This window comes from Euphorbia lathyris, chromosome 3 (assembly GCF_963576675.1).
Source record: "Euphorbia lathyris chromosome 3, ddEupLath1.1, whole genome shotgun sequence".
Classification (NCBI taxonomy): domain Eukaryota; kingdom Viridiplantae; phylum Streptophyta; class Magnoliopsida; order Malpighiales; family Euphorbiaceae; genus Euphorbia; species Euphorbia lathyris.
The window spans coordinates 25,304,021-25,324,710 of record NC_088912.1 but is presented as its reverse complement, the minus strand read 5'-3'; the positions used below and the strand labels follow the sequence as shown (position 1 = coordinate 25,324,710).

At 36.8% G+C, this 20,690-nt stretch overlaps 1 protein-coding gene across 1 annotated transcript; it reads right to left on the bottom strand.

Moving 5' to 3' along the window:
- Window positions 1-13,724: 13,724 nt before the first annotated feature.
- Window positions 13,725-18,146, bottom strand: LOC136221547 (mitochondrial import inner membrane translocase subunit PAM16 like 2). Its single transcript, XM_066008922.1, has 4 exons — window positions 18,004-18,146; window positions 17,648-17,735; window positions 14,220-14,350; window positions 13,725-14,150 (listed from the first exon to the last, which is right to left on the bottom strand). The coding sequence occupies exons 1-4, from the start codon at window positions 18,004-18,006 to the stop codon at window positions 14,028-14,030; spliced, it is 345 nt and encodes a 114-aa protein (XP_065864994.1). The 5' UTR covers window positions 18,007-18,146; the 3' UTR covers window positions 13,725-14,027.
- Between the last annotated feature and the right edge of the window lie 2,544 nt (window positions 18,147-20,690).

Genomic DNA, 20,690 nt, shown 5'->3' with positions numbered 1-20,690 from the left:
TTCAGATAAAGGAGTATTATTTACTTTTTTTTCAAAGTAAGGACCAAGGTTTAACTTTAGCAAAATAAGGACTTTTTCGATTGATACTATTAAAATCACTCACTCTTGATGACTTCAAAAACGACATATTTTAAGTACTACTAATATTCTATGCAACTTTAATTCTTCAACTTTTTTATTTTGAGATTATTTAGATGGTGTTTGGTAAAGAGAGAAAGTTAATATTTAGAGAGAGAGTTCCAAAAAAGATGATTTTCGAAAATAGAAAATGTAGTTCCATAGCAAATATGACATTGAACAATTTTAAATCTTTAAAATTTTCATTTTCAGGTCGTTAAAGATGGTTTTAATAGCATTAATCCAAAAAGTCATTGTTTTTTTAAAAGTGTGAAACCTCAATCCTCGTTTTGACAAAAAGTAAACTACAATCTTTTATCTGAAAATTAATAAAACCACATGGGTTTTATTTGAAATTTACCCCTTTATAAATGATGAAGGCTAACAAGCCCAAAGGATAACAGCAAACCTAAACCCCAACCACACGGTTATCATTATGATTATGAGGAGACCTATGGTCATTTTTAAACAATATATTTTAGGTGTACTTAGAATTACGGTTGTAAATGAGCCGAGCCGTTCATGAGCGGCTCGACGTTCGGTTCGATAAAGATCGGCTCGGCTCGATTCGGCTCGATTTTTTAATGAACCGTTCATGAGCACGATTTTAGGCTCGGTTTGTAGACGAACCAAATTTGAGCAGACCAAAGCTCGCGAGCAAGCTCGATTAGAGGCTTGTAAAGAAGGTCATGAACAAGCTCGATAAAAGGTCGTGAGCTAACTCAATTATAATATTTATATATTTAAAAAAAATAAAGTTTCGTAATGTGTATAAATTTATATTGTTTGATGTATCGAATTTGATATTGTTTTGTTTGTGAACACCATAAATGAGCTCGTTTGTGAGCAAAACAAACGAGTTGCTTGTGATCAAAGCTCACGAGCACAAGAAATGAGTTTTTCATAGAAAAATAAACGAATTGCTCGTGAGCAAAGCTCGCGAGCACAACAAATGAGCTGCTCACGAACAAATAAAACGAGTTGTTCGTGAGCAAGCTCGTGAGCTTGATAAACGAGCTCGGCTCGTGAGCAGCTCGTGAACAATCGAGCTACTAAACGAACCGAGCTCGATAAGAAACTGCCGAGCCGAGCTCGAAAATACCAAAACTCGGTTCGGCTCGTTTACAGCCCTACTTAAAATATACTCATGGCCATTTTCAAACAAAATATTTTAGGTGTCCCCATAATATACCACATTTGTGATAATTCAAAGAAAATGGCGATATGAAATTTATCATCTAATCAGTAGGATGGCCTATCTCGATGTGAATGCTCAAATCTAATCTCTCAACTCTTGACATCGCAAAATAATCCAAAAAAAAAAAAAGGGACGATGAGGAGTGGTCCAAACTCTAAAAATCACCATCATATATACAATTGGAATTAGAAAAATCAAATCATGAAAAAACACATAGTGTGGTTTGATATATCAAAACTTAATGAACGGGAATTTAACTTTTTAGGTAAAAACACTCAAAAAAAAAATATTAATTAGCACTCAATGAATTACAATAAGCACCACTCTTAATGAATTCTAGATCTGTTATTGCAAACCGAAAATCGAACTAGCTTAAAAATTAGGACTGAACTAAACTAAACTATAATTCAATCTGCTTAGGTGCAGTTTTTTCGATTTTTAGGTTTTCGGTTCGGTTTTGTTTGTTGGAAAATTTTGAATAAAATTAAATATTCTTTAAATACCAACAAACAACTCCTTTCATGAATGGTCGTGTCCGTCGTGAACAGTCGTGTCTGTCTATGTACATTCGTGTTCGTTCGTGAAAAGACATATCCTTTGAGTTTTATTTATATAGAATTGAATTGTCAAATTCAATGATAAAAGTCTTAACGGTTGGAAAAAATATTCTCTGAAATTTTTCCTGCTCTCAGTCTGTTTATAGTATCTTGTTTTCCTACTCCGGATGATAACGAGCCTACACACGGTTTGAGTTCGCTTGTGTAATCTGTTGTATCCTGTGAGACGATCGTCAATAGGACGACATCTATTTTAAGGAAACTTGATGCGGACATCCTAACTGAGATCACTGATCACAGGCACTCTGGCGAATCCCCAGACATCAGATCCACGGAGGTTATACCAAGGAGGGCGGATCCCCAAGACAAGTAATAGGAGGGCGGATCCCCAAGACAAGCAAGCGGGGCGAATCTAGGAGTACGCAAGGAGGCGTCCCAACATCTACCTTGGACGGATCTCTAGGTTTACTTCCCCCCGAAGTAACTCACCAACAACCCTGACAATCCGTACCTGTACCAATGTACCGTTTGTCGGGGCGTATCACCTATTTTACCCTTTTAGGGATAGCCTTATTGTAACCCTAGTAGGGGTAATCCTTGTCTTTTGTTATCATTAAGGGGAAGTATTTAAACCCTCATTTTAACGGCAACTTTTATCTATCAAATATTATTCTCTTTGAGAACTTAAGGTTTATACCTTGTTTATCGGGATTCACTCCTTCTAGTTTAGCTAGAGAAGAACCTCTTTGTTGGTTTACGATTAAAACCTTCACTTATCGCTTTCAATCTGTATCAGTTGGTATCAGAGACGATCGTTTCCTGACCCGAAACTTCTTTTGGCAATGGTTCAACCCCGACAACCGCAAGATTCCATAGAAACCAGTGACCGGAGGTATTAGGAGCTGAGGGAGCACCTCGCGGAGCAGATCCAAGCCAGCCATGAACGGCAGAGGCAAACCGATCAACGGTTCCTGGAGCTAACCACCTCCTTAGAAAACTTCAAGCTGGAGGTTCTGGCGCTAATCCGACCAACCGCGGGAGGATCGACCTAGAGAAAGGAAGGAGCCCTTGAACAACCGCTTCCACAAATGGGTCCTAGGGATCCTGAGGTAAGAAGACCCAACTTTGTCATTGTGCATAACACTGATAGTGATAGTGATGACTTTGAGGGTGTCGGGAATGATGATACCGTCAGAACTATGAGGGATGTTGGGCCTGTTGACAACCGACGTGTGGAGGTTGCTAGGGGATACCCAGGTCTAGGGAACTTTGATAGAGATGATGCCTTTAAGCTAAAAATAGACTTACCGTCTTTTGGAGGCGAACTGGATATAGAGGGGTTCTTAGACTGGTTATCGGAAGTTGAACGTTTCTTTGAGTATGCTGGGATTCCTGATGAGAGGAAAGTAAGGCTGGTGGCGTATCGCCTGAAGGGTGGCGCATCAGTTTGGTGGGATCAGATGATGGAAGAGAGAAGAAGAGGGGGTAGAGATCTGATTCGATCTTGGCTACGGATGAAGGCGATGTTGAGGGAGCGGTTCTTACCGCCGGATTATGAGCAGTATATCTACAGCTCCTACAGGGGATGCTCTCAAAGGACCTGAAGTGTCCATGAGTATACCTCAGAGTTCTTGAGGCTATCAGCAAGGGCCAACTTGTCGGAAACTGAAAGCCAAAAGACCTCTAGGTATCTAGAAGGGTTGAGAGATAACATCCAGGATCGTATTGGCACACAGATGGTGGTTCGGGTACAAGATGCTAGGAATTTAGCCCTCAAGGCTGAATCCCAACTGACCGAGAGATCCAGGAGATCCGCCACTACTGAGTATACGCCTGGAGGAAGAGATCACGTGAGGTCTTATGACAAAGGCAAGCAGGTGGCGAGTGCCAGTGGGGCCAAGGTTAACAGTGTGGGAAGGAGATCTGTCGGGGATACTAGGCCATACAAGGAAGCACCTATACCACCTAAGAGCAATAACCCGTATGCGAAGCCAGCGCCTTTCAAGTGTTTTCGGTGCAATGAACCGGGCCATAGATCCAATGAGTGTCCTAGGAGGAAGAGCGCCAACATGGTGGAGAGGTATGAAGATGACTATGATGAAGGGGATGAAGTATTTTGTGAACCCTTGGGAGAAGATGATGATGAGGCGGATGAAGAGAGATACGCCATTCATATGGTACGACGTTTGTTAGTCTCCAGTCGGGTAGAGGGAGATCAGAGGCACCACCTATTCAGGACCCGCTGTCTTGTGAAAGGTGGGCGATGTAATGTGATAATAGATAGTGGGAGTCAAGAGAACATTGTGAGCAGCAGCGCCGTTCGGAAATTTGGGTTGTTGGCGGAGGCGCATCTCGATCCCTATAGAGTGGGATGGATCAAAAACGTGGGTGAACTTAGGGTGACCCAGAGATGCAGGGTACCTATTGTGATCGGAGATTACAGTGATGAAGTCTGTTGTGATGTTGTCGATATGGATGCCTGTCACCTATTGTTGGGCCGACCCTGGCAGTTTGACAACGACGCCATCCACGCAGGAAGAGAGAACACTTACAGATTTGTGAAGAATGGGGTGAAGTTCGTACTTACGCCAATGACGATAGAGCCAAAGGCCGATGAAAAGTCTACCTTGGTAGTCTGTCCCACACACAAATCTTTTGTTAGTGAATGTGAAGAGAGCCAAATGGTGTATGTGGTAATGGTTAAGGCGAACCACGAATCCGCCCAAAGGGACGAAAGAGAGATGCCGACTGAAGTGACCCGCCTACTTGGCGAATATCAAGATCTGTTCCCTGAAGGGCTGCCAAGTGGGTTACCACCTTTGAGGGACATCCAACATCATATCGATCTTGTGCCTGGGGCTAGTTTACCAAGCCTCCCACATTATCGAATGAGCCCAAAGGAGAATGACATCATGAGACAGAAAGTGGAGGAACTCATCGAGATGGGATACGTTAGGGAGAGTATGAGTCCTTGCGCCGTTCCAGCTTTACTTACACCGAAGAAGGATGGGTCTTGGCGGATGTGTGTTGACAGTAGGGCTATTAACAAGATCACCATCAAGTACAAGTTCCCAATTCCAAGGTTGGATGACATACTGGACCAACTTGGCGGATCTCGAGTCTTCTCTAAGATTGATCTCAGGAGTGGTTATCATCAGATACGAATCCGATCTGGGGATGAGTGGAAGACCGCCTTCAAGACGAGAGATGGATTGTATGAATGGTTAGTTATGCCATTTGGGATGACCAACGCCCCCAGTACTTTTATGAGGCTGATGAATCAGGTGCTTCGCCCGGTGATTGGGAAATTCGTAGTTGTGTATTTTGATGATATTCTGATTCATAGCCAGACCTTGGCGGAACATGAAGAGCACTTGCAGACAGTATTTGACCTGATAAGGAAACACCAGCTATACGCCAACACTAAGAAGTGTGACTTTGTCATGGAGAGCCTGGTTTTCCTTGGATTCGTGGTCAGTGGGAATGGAATCCAAGTTGATGGGGAGAAGGTAAGAGCCATCCGAGAATGGCCTACTCCGAGGAACGTGGGGGATATCAAGAGTTTTCATGGGCTAGCAACGTTTTATCGCCGATTCATTAAGAACTTCAGTTCCATAGTGGCCCCATTGATGGAATGTTTGAAGAAGGGAAGGGGGTTCGAGTGGGCGGACGCCCAAGAAGAGAGCTTCGCCTTGATCAAGGAAAAGCTGAGTACAGCGCCGGTGCTGGCGTATCCCAATTTTGATAAACTGTTTGAAGTTGAGTGTGATGCCATTGGAATTGGGATTGGTGGTGTCTTGATGCAAGAAAAGAGGCCCATTGCATACTTCAGTGAAAAGCTCTATGAGGCACGATAAAAGTGGGCAACGTATGATCAAGAGTTTTATGCTGTAGTGAGGGCGTTGAAAGTATGGGAACATTACTTGGTGGGAAAAGAATTCATCCTCTACACTGACCATCAAGCTCTCAAATACCTGGGAAGTCAGAAGCAACTTCGAAGCTCCATGCATGCCAGGTGGTCCGCCTTCATAGATAAGTTTCCCTATAAGCTTATCCACAAGGCTGGAAAATAGAACAAGGTGGCGGACGCCTTAAGTCGAAGGGTGTCACTAATAAAAACAGTTAACCTGGAGACCGATTGTTTTGAACACATCCGAGGAGAATACGTGGCGGATCCTGATTTTGGTAGTATCTGGGAAAAGTGTAAGAACCAGCATGGAGATGGAGCGTATCACCTGATGGATGAGTATCTCATGAGGGGCAACCAACTTTGCCTACCTTGCACTTCCATCCGCGAGAAGGTTGTTCGGGATCTACATGGCGGATCCCTGGGAGGGCATTTTGGGCGAGATAAGACATATGAAGCAGTGAGTTCCCGCTATTTCTGGCCTAAGATGAGGAGAGATGTTGCCTACTTAGTAGAACGATGCTATGTTTGCCAGATCGCTAAGGGACGCACTACAAATGCGGGCTTGCAGTTACCTTTGCCTGTGCCAGAGACCATATGGGAGGATCTGTCCATGGACTTTGTCCTAGGATTACCCAGAACTCAGAGGGGCATGGATTCCATCTTTGTCGTGGTTGATCGGTTTTCAAAGATGGCTCACTTCATACCATGTCGCAAGACTAATGATGCCTCAGCGACTGCTAAGCTATTCTTCAAAGAGATTGTCAGGCTACATGGCGTACCTAAGAGCATTGTCTCGGATCGTGATACGAAGTTCCTCAGTCACTTCTGGCGGACATTGTGGGCTTTGTTCGACACGTCTCTGAAGTTTAGTACCACCGCCCACCCTCAAACAGACGGACAGACAGAAGTGGTCAATAGAACCTTGGGAAACTTACTGCGCAGCAAGTGTAAGGATAAGCCCAAGATGTGGGATGTGGTTCTAGCCCAAGCTGAGTTCGCCTACAACGGCTCTGTACATTCGGGAACCGGGAGATCTCCATTTGAGGTGGTATACACAAAGACCCCGAATCACGTCCTTGATATAGCCCATTTTCCTAAAGGAAACGTGACTGCCAACCAGCTGGCCAAGGATTATGTACAGATGCACCAGGAGGTGAGAGAGACTCTTGAGGGGAGAAATCAGAAATTAAAGGCTAAGGCGGATGAGCACCGCAGGGACCTACAGTTTGAAGTCGGGGATCAGGTTATGGTATATTTGGGCAAAGAGAGACTCGCCAACGCCGCAAGTAGCAAGCTTCGACCTAGGAAATACGGGCCATATAAGATCACCAAGAAGGTCAATGCCAATGCCTATCATATAGCATTGCCGAACTGGCTTGGTAGAATCTCACCAGCATTCAACATCCGTGACCTTAGCCCATGGAAGCCGGATGGTCCTTTGGAGTTCAAACAGGGCGAATCGGTGCCGAGTTCTTTTAAAGAAGGAGAGAATGATGCGGACATCCTAACTGAGATCACTGATCACAGGCGCTCTGGCGAATCCCCAGACATCAGATCCACGGAGGTTATACCAAGGAGGGCGGATCCCCAAGACAAGCAAGCGGGGCGAATCTAGGAGTACGCAAGGAGGCGTCCCAACATCTACCTTGGGCGGATCTCTAGGTTTACTTCCCCCCGAAGTAACTCACCAACAACCCTGACAATCCGTACCTGTACCAATGTACCGTTTGTCGGGGCGTATCACCTATTTTACCCTTTTAGGGATAGCCTTATTGTAACCCTAGTAGGGGTAATCCTTGTCTTTTGTTATCATTAAGGGGAAGTATTTAAACCCTCATTTTGTAAGAATGACGGCAACTTTTATCTATCAAATATTATTCTCTTTGAGAACTTAAGGTTTATACCTTGTTTATCGGGATTCACTCCTTCTAGTTTAGCTAGAGAAAAACCTCTTTGTTGGTTTACGATTAAAACCTTCATTTATCGCTTTCAATCTGTATCAAAACTGCTAATACATGCCTCAGATTTGTCTTAACTTTTTCCTTCCATTTGTTTTTGGTTAATCATTTCCAACATTCTTAAGACAGATTTATTGTTTTCTTAAGAAACTAACATTCTTAAGACAAATCAATTGTTTTGTGATTTACCGAAACTACATAGAAGAAAAAATAAAGTCACATCTAACATTTTTAAGACTGATTAAGTTTTGTGCTTTTTCCAATAAAAATACACTAGAAAAGTCTGCTGTCATTTTTTTTTTTTTTTGTGTGGATTTTTCCAGTGTGTGAAAAAACTTAGTTTTCTATTGAAACTAATATGATGGAGTCATGGCGATCTGAATTGAATACATGTAAAATGGCAAAATCAATGATAGTAGGAGGATAGAGATATGAATGAATGCTTTGGGAAAACATATTCCAACGTTTTCTCGAAACAGTGGCGAATCCAGGATTTGAGGGAGCGGAGGGGCAAAATTCTAGGTAAAAAAATTTTAGACAAAAGATGTAAAATTGTTCAATTTTTTATGACAAAAAATGCAAAATTATTCAATTTTTAGTGACGGAAAATGCAAAATCGTTCAATTGTCATGCATTAATTTGATGATTTTTTTTTGATAAAAAACGTAAATTATAATGTTTCCGACTCGTAATCATCCATTTCCGGGATTCTCGGGTTGTTACGCATCAAATATCCCTAACGTTTTGGGTCAGGTGCAATTTTACCCCTAACATCTAAAATGGTGCAATTTTACCACTAACATCTAAAATGGTGCAATTTTACCCCTAATGTTTGTAGCCAAAAGCAATTTTATCCCTAACGTTGATAAATTAGATCAATTTCAGACACTATTATAAAATACAGTCATTTTTTTCTTTACTTTGCACCAATTGCATATCAATTTTGTAATTTTGCATCAATTTTACCTCTAACGTTGATAAATTAGATCAATTTCAGACACTATTATTCATGACCGAGAAGACATTTTGATAAATTATTTTTCAAATTGACCTAATTTATCAACGTTATGGGTAAAATTGCTCTTGGCTTCCAACATTAGGGATAAAATTGTATCATTTTAGACGTTAGGGATAAAATTGCTTCTGACCCAAAACATTAGGTATATTTTTGCACTTTAATCTTTATTTTTGGAGTTTAAAAAAAAAATTAGTGGGGGTGTGGGGGGAATGCCCCCTATTAAAGGAAAAAAAGAAAAACATAATGTAATATGTGTACAGAGAAATCTATCTATATATATAATATAAAATAGTAACCATCGAGCTGATGTATCACTTCTTACTGATAAAAAATATAATATAATATATAATATATTAATTTTAATTATATTATTTTATATTATTATATTTATTTATAAAAATATTATTTTATCCGTACTATATCTAAGAGTTCTACAGAATTTAAATTAATCCCTAAAATCTCTCTAATTCTCTGCATATCTATTTATAATACTTCCTCCGTTCCACAATACATGTCTTTCTAAAGAATTTTTTTTGTTCCACAATACATGACATTATACTTCAATTTATGCACATTAATTTACTTTTACCAAATATACCCCTATTTAAGTTGACCTTTTTGTCTTGGGAATAGATAAAGTTACTAGTAGATATAATTAATATAGGGGTAACAAAGTCTTTTACTTAAAATTAATTGTATTTCTTAATTAGTGTGCACTAACCTTAAAAGACATGTGTTGTGGAACAGATGGAGTATAAAACAGTAACGATGGAGCTGAGGTGTCACTTCTTTCTTTTTTACTGATAAAAAATATAACATAATATATAATATATTAATTTTAATTATATTATTATATTTATCTAAAAAAGATTATTTAAAGTAAATGTGAAAATAAAATAATAATATTTAATTTATATAGCACATTTATATCATTAATTGGAATTATTAGATTATATTTTTTTTTTTGTTAATATTTATATATTAAGATGAATCAGTGCATCGCACAGCCAAAAACTAATATTTTGATATTTTTAAAGTTATTTTTTGATTTTATTTCCTTTTGATCTCTGCAACTTTCGTAGTTATTTTGACGAACAGGAAACCCCTGATAATGGATTGTTTTGACGAACAGATCATAATTGGACAATTATATTGGGACAAAGTGGACAACATTTTATATATATATATAGTTTATATTTTTGTTAATTATTTGTTATGTATTTGTTTGTTTAAACAGATTATAATTCTCCTGATTCTAACTTGGTTTTGGAATTTCAGGAAGAAAAAGTTGTTAATTACTATCTTATTTCTGTTTGTTTAAACAAATTAATAGCCGTTTGACATGTGTTGGTACATTTACGTTAATTGAAGATGGATCCGCTTCTAAGAACACAGTCACTTCAGAGGCTTTAGGCCTACTTGTACCAGTGGTAGCGTTTGTAAGCCACAACGAAAGTCTAGAAAAATTCATCAGTACGAATTTTAAAGACTTGATAAAAGAAAATATGTTTTCTTTAGAGATGATGATATGCAAAAAAAAATTATATATTTGACTTTTAAACCATAGACTTCGGTTTGTAAATAAGGCAAACCATAAACATCATTTTTGTACTTTACCCTTATTTTAAAGTACTATTTTTTTTGTCAACAGTGTTCACATGGACCCTCACCGAATTAATTTGATCATTTCCTAAGGTTCTTAACAGTAAATCATGAAAATTCATTCATGTGAAATGTTATAGGACAAAATGGCAAGTATACAACTGAAGTTAGTATAAAAGATAAGGAGAGTTTTCTTTTCTTTTATTTTTAGTGGTTTATTCGATTTTTAGGGATAGGTCAGTTTGTGTCCAAAATTATTGAGAGCTCAATGTGATAAAATAATTGATTGTTGGCTATATGTTATTTGAACGGATTTCTTTATACCCTTCACCTTTCTAATGGTATAATAATCACACTTTGATCATGTTGCATTGGTGCAAATATGTCATTCTTTAAGATTAATCGGGGCAACTACATTCATGGCTACCGAACTTTATTCATTTTTACGGTATGGTTAGCCTCTCTTAAAAAGCGTCTAAACTCATAAGTAGGACTTCTTGAGCGATCGGAAGGGTTTAAGGCAAATAGATTCATAAACGTTACTCAATTTTATGACCACTAAACTTCAATTAATACTTTAAAATGAACGAAAAATTGATAATATTTTAAACAATTTTAATTTAGTTTTTTTTTTTCTGAAATCATTTAAGTATAGTTCAACTAGAATAGAGAAAGTGAATATTTAGATGGAGAGCTCCATAAACAGTAATTTGACAAACTTAAAATTATGACTTCATGGTAAAACATCGTTACATATAGACCTGGACATGGGACGGGTTGGGCCGGGTGCGGGTCGGGCCTGTCAGACTTTAATAAAGCCTGACGAGCCCAAGCCCAATCCAGCCTACAAGAAATTTAGTCGGGTTCGGGACTAAGGTATGAATCCCAAGCCCGCCCGTTCAAACCCATCTGTATATTAAAAAAAATACAATTAAATTTAAAATGCGTCAACTTTCATAATAAAAAAAACATAAGTACACATTTAAAGTTGCAGAAATAGTTCTTCATTAGCATAGTTGGGTTCAAAGGCTTTCTCAGTTCTAAATTAATATCCTAATAAAAAAAGTGATTAGTGAGCCAAATACATCATTCATTGTTCTTCAAACCTCGCAATGGCAGCTGCATTAGTTCATGTTATAAAGATCTTATGTATTCAACTGTGGATGATTTGAAGCCCAACCTTGGGTAAACATCACGTTAAGATTATGTTTACTGAAGCATCTCATATAATGACCATTATATTAACATATTGATGTGTAATTAAAAAAATATATTATAATTTATCTTTATAAAAATATATTATAATATATATATATATATATATATATATATATATATATATATATATATATATATATATATATATATATATATACGTAGTTTTGAGTAGAAAATTTTTAAAAAAAACACTGCTGCTTGGGAGGGTTGAACCTAAGATTCTATATTTACACTCCACACAACTTACCACTGAGCCAATTGCTTTCCTTGTAATTTATGTCGCGCGCTGATTAATATACCATTTCCCTTTTAGCTTCTATTGTTTAATTTTGATGCATGCACTTATTAATATCGATTAAATATCCATAATAATAAATTATTAATAGAAAAAAAAAATGTGCATAATAATGAATTATTAATAAAAAAAAAAATCTAAGAACATGCTCTAATTTCTTATTTATTTAATTTATTTATATTCTTGTAATTTATATTTTAAAATATTAAGTACGATGTTCTAAATATTATTACATATGTTCTAAATTTTATAATTTGGGTTCTAAAAATTAAGTATAATGTTTTTTTAAAAAAAAAAGATATATGGACCATTTTTACATTTGTTCTATAATATAATTTATAACTCATATTCTAAATAACATAACGTATGTTCTAAAGTTTATATTTTGTGTGCCAAAAATTAAGTATAATGTTCTAAAAATATCAGTAGATATCTCGATCGTTTTTTCATTTGTTCTATAATATAATTTATAACTCATGCTAAAAAACATAACATATGTTCTAAAAAATATATCGTACGTTCTAAACTTCATAGTTCGTGTTTTAAAATCTAACGTTTGTTTTAAAAAATATATAGTTTGTGTTCCAAAAATTTAGTATAATTTTCTAAAATAATCAGTAGATATCTGGATCGTTTTTTCATTTGTTCTATAATATAATTTATAATTCATGTTCGAAAAAACATAACACGTGTTCTAAAAAACATAACGTATGTTCTAAAAAATATGTCATACGTTCTAAACTTCATAGTTCGTGTTTTAAAAGTTAAAATATATGTTATAACGTATGTTTTAAAAAATATATTTTCTTATATAACATAAATTACAAAAATATAAAGGAATTAAATAAATAAGAAATTAGAGCATATTCTTGGATTTTTTTTCTATTAATAATTCATTATTATGCAGTTTTTTTCTATTCATAATTCATTATTATGCATATTTAATCGATATTAATAAGTGCATGCGTCAAATACTAAACAATGGAAGGTAAAAGGACCGTGGTATATTAAGTAGCGCGCAATATTATAAACAAAAAAAGCAATTGGCTTAGTGGTAAGTAATATGGAGTGTGGATGAAGAGACCCAGGTTCAAATCCCTTAGGTAGTAGCGTTTTTTATTTTATTTTCCTACTCAAAACAACGTAGTTTTTGGTGGTTCTCACCTAGGGGAGAGTTCTCACTTGATCCCTCCCCTCTCTATATATATATATATATATATATATATATATATATATATATATATATATATCGAACCAAGCTTGATGTAAAATTCGTAAAGCCCAAATCCGCCCAGTTTTTGACGGTTTTGGACCGGACCTGACAACATTTTCATGTGTCCAAGCCCGACTAAATGGATCTGGGTCTGGACGGGCTCGCCAGCCCATATCCAGATCTAGTTATAACCAACTTTAATTGTTTGACGTTTTCATTTTAAAGCATTAATTAAAATTTAATGACTAGGTTTAAAGATAAATCCGTTGGTTTAGTGGATATATTTTTATGAAGTTAAGTACAGTTGGGCATAATTTACCCTGCAAAAAGGTATGAAGATGAAGATCATGCAAAAGCAAAGCCACTCTCGGTTTCTCATAAAGCTTTCCTTTTATGACTTGGAAACAGGATCCTAAAAAGTTACTGTAAAGCATGATTGAGCCCTCAATTTCACATCATTCATTGGAATTAAATGAAGAAACAATTGTTGAACTTACATCATCCAAAAAGGACCACTAGAGATGAAAGAAAGCAAACCAGCTCGTGACGTTCTTTTCCGAATGCTAAGGAGAAATAAGAACATCTTCAAAGAGGAAGGATACAGCTGAGTTATATCCATCCAGAAAGGAGAACATTCATTAACTTTCAAAATTGCAGTCTTTAAATAGCTGAGGAATTAATTAGATGGGAATCCTCACAATCTTTCAGAAATTTTCACAGAAAAATCTAACAACCTCTTGTAAATTGATCTTTTATAGAATCAAAGCACAAAGTACGTATTTGGCAACTTACAGACCATTTTGTAAAATACCAAGCTAATTTTCTATTGATAACGCCATAATTTCAGCTAACCCTAAGCAAACTCATGCATACAAGTTTTCCGTTTATATCTTATCGTGATCACAGGTCGGTTGTTGGAAAGGAAAATATCCAATAAATTCTCAACTAGGAGTTCCCTCGCTTTTGCTTTGTGTAGCTTCCAAACATTCCTTAGCCCGGTGTACCTTTGACTGAATGTAAAAGCTACCATTCTTGGCGTTATTCTCAAATAGTCTGTCGTATTTCTGAAGATGTTCCATGGTCAATTAACTATCTAGGAGCATAAATAAAACAAAAACAAAAAAGACACCAACCTTCAGTATCTCCTCCCAACTTGTTTCCTCTGTTACTCCAAGGATCTGCCTAGCCTCTTGCTCTGTCATTACTTTGCTTCTGCGGAATGTGTTTTGAACTGTCTCGTTAGCAACACCAGATTTTGCAGCATCTGCAATAAAAATTATATACCACATCATGAGGAGGTGAACATGGCATAATTCCACTAATTGATATATCATTCAATTGAATGCAACTTTAGCTCATCCATTGTTCAGTACAAGGTGCTTGTACAAATCCAAATAACCATCTAAAGCACGGAGGGCTGGGAATAATATAAAATTGGAGCTGGCACATACCAATCCCATTCAAATAGAGAGTGACTATGGGCTAGGGCAATGGAACCAACAAAGGCCACGAACCTATTTGGGATCCTGCGATTCATGTCTCCTTTAGTTTCCATTTTGCTAATTGAACTGCTCATCCGTAGCTGGGTTTTGAAAGAGGCTAGAAGGGTAAAACTTGCTTCGAAAGCCAGCTAAAATGGAGAAAGCAGTTCCAGCTTAAGAAAAAGCAGCTGCCTTACATAATGCCGAATGAAATAGCGTTGATGCACTTTGACACCAAAGGATTTTATTGTAGTCCATTAAATTAGTTTAACTGCATTCCCTAAGAGTCGCATATATAACTTGTTGTAATTTTTCTTTTTATTTTTTGTCAAGATTATTTGAAGAGTATATTGTGTGAAACCAGACCACTACAAATCTTATGAGCTGTATAGTCTTATTGGCAAACAAGATAACCAATCAAATAGGTAATATATCTGAATGAATACATGTGTTACGTCAAAGAATGGTCGCAGGATGGGGCCGTTGCCATATAGAAAATCCAGCCTAAACTTGAGCTAGATGATGCCAATGGCAGTGATTGGATTGAACTGTTATTTTATTAATCTTAGAGACATTATAATAAATGCTACTAGTAGCTCATGGAGGAACTCCTCTTAACTCACTACTGCAGTGAGAAATACTCTGGTATCCATAAAAAATTTCTACCCATACTGTATTTCAGATGCTATAGCTACACATTCAAAAAGAGGTCCCTATATGATTGGCGGGACTCATTGGAAAATTGCTCACATAAGATCAATGTAGCAAGGTCTTAGATGCCTACAAAACCATGGAACTGGACAGAGACAGAACCTTAATCCATTCTCCAGACTATTTCCATGTAATAATAAAGCTATCCAAGATACACTAAGCCTGAGAGGATGGACCTTAAATTGACATAATTAGATAGAAAAAAATAGACACAAGTGAAAAATCAAACTCAAAAAGTGACGAGATGTAGAGGCTAATGAAGAAATTGAGGAATAGAGGAGCTGCTGTAGACTCGGTAGAATGCACCAAGGCAATTTCATGAGCTCCATAGTCGGTATAATTTTATAGTTTATGGCAACAAGATAAAATTGGTTTGCTTGCTTGAATCTTTATTTAATCAGTTGGTATTGTTTTAGACCAGATCAAAGGGTTTTTAAATCAAAGTTAAGCATTTGAGAATAGGGGAAGCAGAGAAAGGTGCTTCAAACTTTTGAATAAAATTTTATGTAGTTTCTTTTATTCATTTACGTGACGCATTGGAAATTTTTTAATTTTTACTATCCACTTTGTTAATGTTGTGGTGCTTTAGATTCTATTTCTACTACCAGAATAATCATTTATATGAGATAAAATTAAATTCTAACGGTTTAATAAACTGCAGAAGAAATATGAGGATCTAAAACCATGAGTATGACACAAAAGGTCCAAATGATGTGTCCTGCCAAGAATTAACATTAACTAGAAAGCTGTCCCAACTGTGCGTCAAATAATACAAATAGACGATGAAGGAGTAACAATCTAATTTCAGCTTCTTTTTAGGGAGAGGTGAAAAAACTAATAGTTACTTTATAGTCTTCTGGAAAGTGTAAGAAGCCCAACAGTGATACTAGGCAATTGTCTAAGCATCTTGAGCTCCTCTGAGCCTAAATCTGTAAAATTGGGACTAAGCATCTACACCATGATAAAAGCAAAGTTGGATTCCTCGACATTCAGATCGAAAAGGTGCAAGGCGCGCTAAGGTGCCAAGGGGTCCTGGAGCCTAGGCTCAAGGCTTAAGGCGAGGCGCGCGCCTTAGAAACACGAGGCGCATAAAAAATATATATATATACTCTTTTACTAGTTAAGCATAAACCAAAAAAACACACTTATGACTACACAAACAAAACAAAACTCATAAAAACATAACATATACTTAACGTCTTAACCTAAAATACCTAACTATAACTAATGCTACTAAATTAATAACCATTCATTGTCAATCAAAAAGAACACACACAACAGAAACTAATAATCAACTCTGTGTCTGTCAAAGTTTCTTTTTGCCTGAAATGGAGGGAGACTTCTTTCTTTACGTGAGTTCTTCTCCTAATATCTTTCTCTACTTTTTATATATTTAATTATGACTTGATATTCTTATTTAAATTAAGGTTTAAGATTAATCTTATTTAAGTTAGATTAGTGGTTGAGATTAATCAAACAGTTATTCTAGAGAAAACTGTCAAAATAAAAATAACTAAATCCCGCCAGCAGGTGAGAGCCTTTTGTACAGAGCCTCACTAGAGTTCAAGGCTCAAGACCCTGAGCCTTGACTGAGGCGCGCCTTTAACAACTACGTCTGCAATGAAATTTAGCTCTTTGGTTATGGTGTAGGTATTAGAGTTATCTCCCCCAACAAACTCATCTGTAGTACTATTAATAAAAAAAGAAAGAAAAACATGTACATAGGCAGCCATCTCCACACTATATTACCGATGTTTTATAAATTGAAACTTGTTCGCTTTTAGCATATATCAGATTATCGAGAATTGTTAGGACACTTTAAAAGACAAGTACATAAAGAGAATACTGCTATCCAATCCTAGAAGACTCGATGAAGAAAACACTGGCCACTCAATTGTAGATGGCTCAATTCGGGGTACATTGCAAGTCAATCTTAGATGGACTATTAAGAGAAAGATAATAAGGCACTATCTCCACCGAAAGGGTAAGAAATTGTGAAGAAAGAGTTAGTCTGCAGAATACAATATGGGATGGCTCAATGAATGGGACCAAAAGACTATCCAAATTATTCATCGAAAGGGTGTTTCCTAGATATGAACAAACTCAATATAATCCGCAAATGGTATTATATTTACTTTCCCTATAACATTCTATTACACCAAAACTAAAATTCATTAACTCTAGTTGTTGACATAATTCAAGATCAAACTTCATACAAGGAAACCCTGAGCTCAAGAGTCGATAAGCCCTATATCAATATATCCCTTCAAACATGCCAGACCAAAAGAATTTGCAACAACATGACAAAATACCGATGAATATAGAAAAGTATAAATCGCAAGCAGATAAACAAAAGGGAAAAAAATTACTTGTTAGTGCTTGACGATAGGCTTGAATAAAAGCTCGTGCTACAATACCAGAGCCCATCACGATTAAATTGGCAAGAATCTTAGCCGCCTGCAGAAACAAATGAAAGAACCATTTCAGATGTAGCTAAAATCATGAAATTACAAATAAAATCAAATAAAATTTGTTTACGGAAGATAAAATTAACACAAAAACAAACAAACTGAAATGAAACCAGCGTCCGCGGTATTGTTTTATTATAACATCGACGCCTCAAGCAAAAGATTAGGCAACAGAGGAAAGAAACCCAAATTCAGCCAAAAAAAGAAAAAGGAGAGAGCGGCAAGAGAGAAAGGGAAAAAAAAAAAAAAAGACTTACCATAGCTCAAAATTGAAGAATGAATGAAGGAGAATCTGAAATAAGGATTGTTAGAGAATCGAGAGAAGGCTAAGAAAGTTGTAGGGAGGTCTAGGGCTTTTCAGAGAGCCGTGGGGGCAAAGAAAGAGACGGAGAAGCTGTTTCACCGGTACATATCTCCCATTTCGCTCACAAAATATAATATTCTTTTCAAGGGTAAATTACAACCATGGTCCCTGAACTTTAATCATTTTGATATTATGGCCACTGAATTTTATTTTTAACGGTATGATCATTGAACTTTATATTTTTTAGCAATGGTATAAAACCGAACCAAACCAAAAAAACTGAATACCGAAATGATCAAAATAATTCACACCGACATCAAACCGAATAATAGGTAAAACCGAATTAAAACCGAACCGAAATATATGTTGAAACACCTTTCCACAAGATTTTGATTTGACAAAATCATTTAAGTTTAATCCATGATTAAGAGATAATTAAATTTAAGTGTTTTGATTTAATTGTACTAATTCGTTTGTTCAATATTGAGTATAAACATAAATGCAAAAGGAAATAAAAATTAAGACAGGACAAAGTCAGCATGAGAACACAACACAAGCTGAGTGAAGAACAACTCAGCACAAGAGAAGATAAGTCATCTTCAAAACAACAGTTTAAGAATGAAGAAGCTGAGTGGAACGAAACTCAGCATAAAAGAAGTATGCTTCAGAACTAGATCTTGCAGAACGAAGCTGACCATGGAAGCTGAGTGAAAAAGAACTCAGTATGAGATTTGGTGACAATCAAAGACAATGACTATCGAAGTGAAGATGTGTGATCTTCAGGACAGCATGAATGATCTGTTAGCTAAGAGACAAATCCGACAACTGTCTGCACCAATAATTGAAGCCTTGGAATTACGCAAAAGCCAAATTCCGAGATGCATGGGTCAATTATTCGTTGCTATAAGACAAACTGCCGCAAGAAGACAAAGCCTGTAGGAAGAAGACAAGCCTGACATGTGAAGAAATCAGAAAACAAGATTGGCCTGCATATCTGAAGCTGACCAGAAGTTTGTCCCTCAAAAGAGCCGTTTTGGATTCAACGGACAAATCAAATTCAAAACATTTGATCCTCAAAATACAACTATAAAAGGACAAGCAATCCTCCTGGATAATTGCCGATTTGATACAGAAAATACAAGTGATAAAGATACAAATTCAAAGCACTCAAAAACAAGAAAGAGATCTTACACCAACTTTCTATTCCTTGTGTAAATGCTAGATTGATTGTCTGTAATCATCTAAAGTGTTCTTTACCTGAAAAAGAACAAGTTTGTTTTCAATTGTAATATTGAGAGTGTTGTGCTGAGTACTCGGTACTAAGTACTCAGTGGTAGAGAAATCTAGGTGTTGGGTTGTAGCACTTAGTAGGAGTTGAGTAGACGAATAGAGGAAGATACTCTTGCATATTCAACTGCCTTGTAACCGGTTTGTGCTCTACCTTTAAAGAGCTCGGTATTGGATTCTAAAAGCCCGGAGAAGTCTGGGGACTGGACGTAGGCGGAGAGGCCGAACCAGGATAAGTCATACTGAGTAATTTCTAACTCTCTTAATATATATATATATATGTGTGTGTGTGTGTGTGTGTGTGTGTGTGTGTGTGTGTGTGTGTGTGTGCATGTGTTGCTTGTTATATTTACTCAGCATATAAACTGTTTAAAGCTGACACTGAGTAAATTAGAGTGCTGAGTTGGAAGCTGACCACAAAAGTGTCAATTCCCAACTCACAAGTGAAACAGTCTTAGTCAACATCTGACTAAAGCTGTCTTACACTAAGATCGGCCAAGCTGACCAAAGTTGAGTTAATAAACTCACTAAAATTATCAAGTCAGCAAGATTAATTAGCGAAAAAGTTATATTAGTTCCTAACCCCCCCCCCTTGGAACTAATCACACGGGACCAACAAGTGGTATCAGAGCCTAAGCTCACTACTCAAAGATATAACTATCTTGAGCTGATCCCGATAAATGGCTGAGAACAGCACTCGTTTCCTTCCCGGGAACCAAACAACACAGATACTCCCTGAGGGACTATCAATTAGTCGGCCTCCCCTATTCTTTGGTTCAAATTATACATTCTGTAAGAATAGGATGAAAAACTTTATTCAAGCCACAAACATGAGTGCTTGGCTTGCAATTGTACAAGGCCCTTACGTGCCATATAAAACTGTTGACAATGAGAAAGTTGTCAAGAGTGAAACTGAGTGGTCAGAAGATGACCTTAGAAAATTACAAAATAATACTTCGGCTATCAATATGCTTCATTGTTCTCTAGATGCTGCAGAATACAATAAAATATCAGGTTGTGAGTCAGCACAGAAGATCTGGAAAAAGCTTGAAGTAACCTACGAAGGAACAAGCAAGGTCAAGGAATCAAAGGTGAATCAACACATGAGACTGTACGAGCTGTTTGAGATGAATGACAATGAGGATATCTCCGGAATGAACGCTAGATTCACCAACATCATAAACGAGCTAAAGAGACTCGGCAAGAACTTCAGTGAAGAAGAACAAGTGAAGAAAATCTTAAGAAGCTTACCAAAAAGCTGGCAAGCTAAGAAAACGGCTGTGGAGGAAGCTCAGGACTTGACCACATATAAGTATGACGAGCTGATCGGATCTCTGCTGACTCATGAGATCT

Coding starts and splice junctions, on each gene's coding strand:
- LOC136221547 (XM_066008922.1), bottom strand. Junction 14,351..17,647: donor CTATCGTCAAGCACTAACAA/GTAATTTTTTTC, acceptor TTTTTATTGCAG/ATGCTGCAAAATCTGGTGTT. Junction 14,151..14,219: donor GTTGGGAGGAGATACTGAAG/GTTGGTGTCTTT, acceptor GAACATCTTCAG/AAATACGACAGACTATTTGA.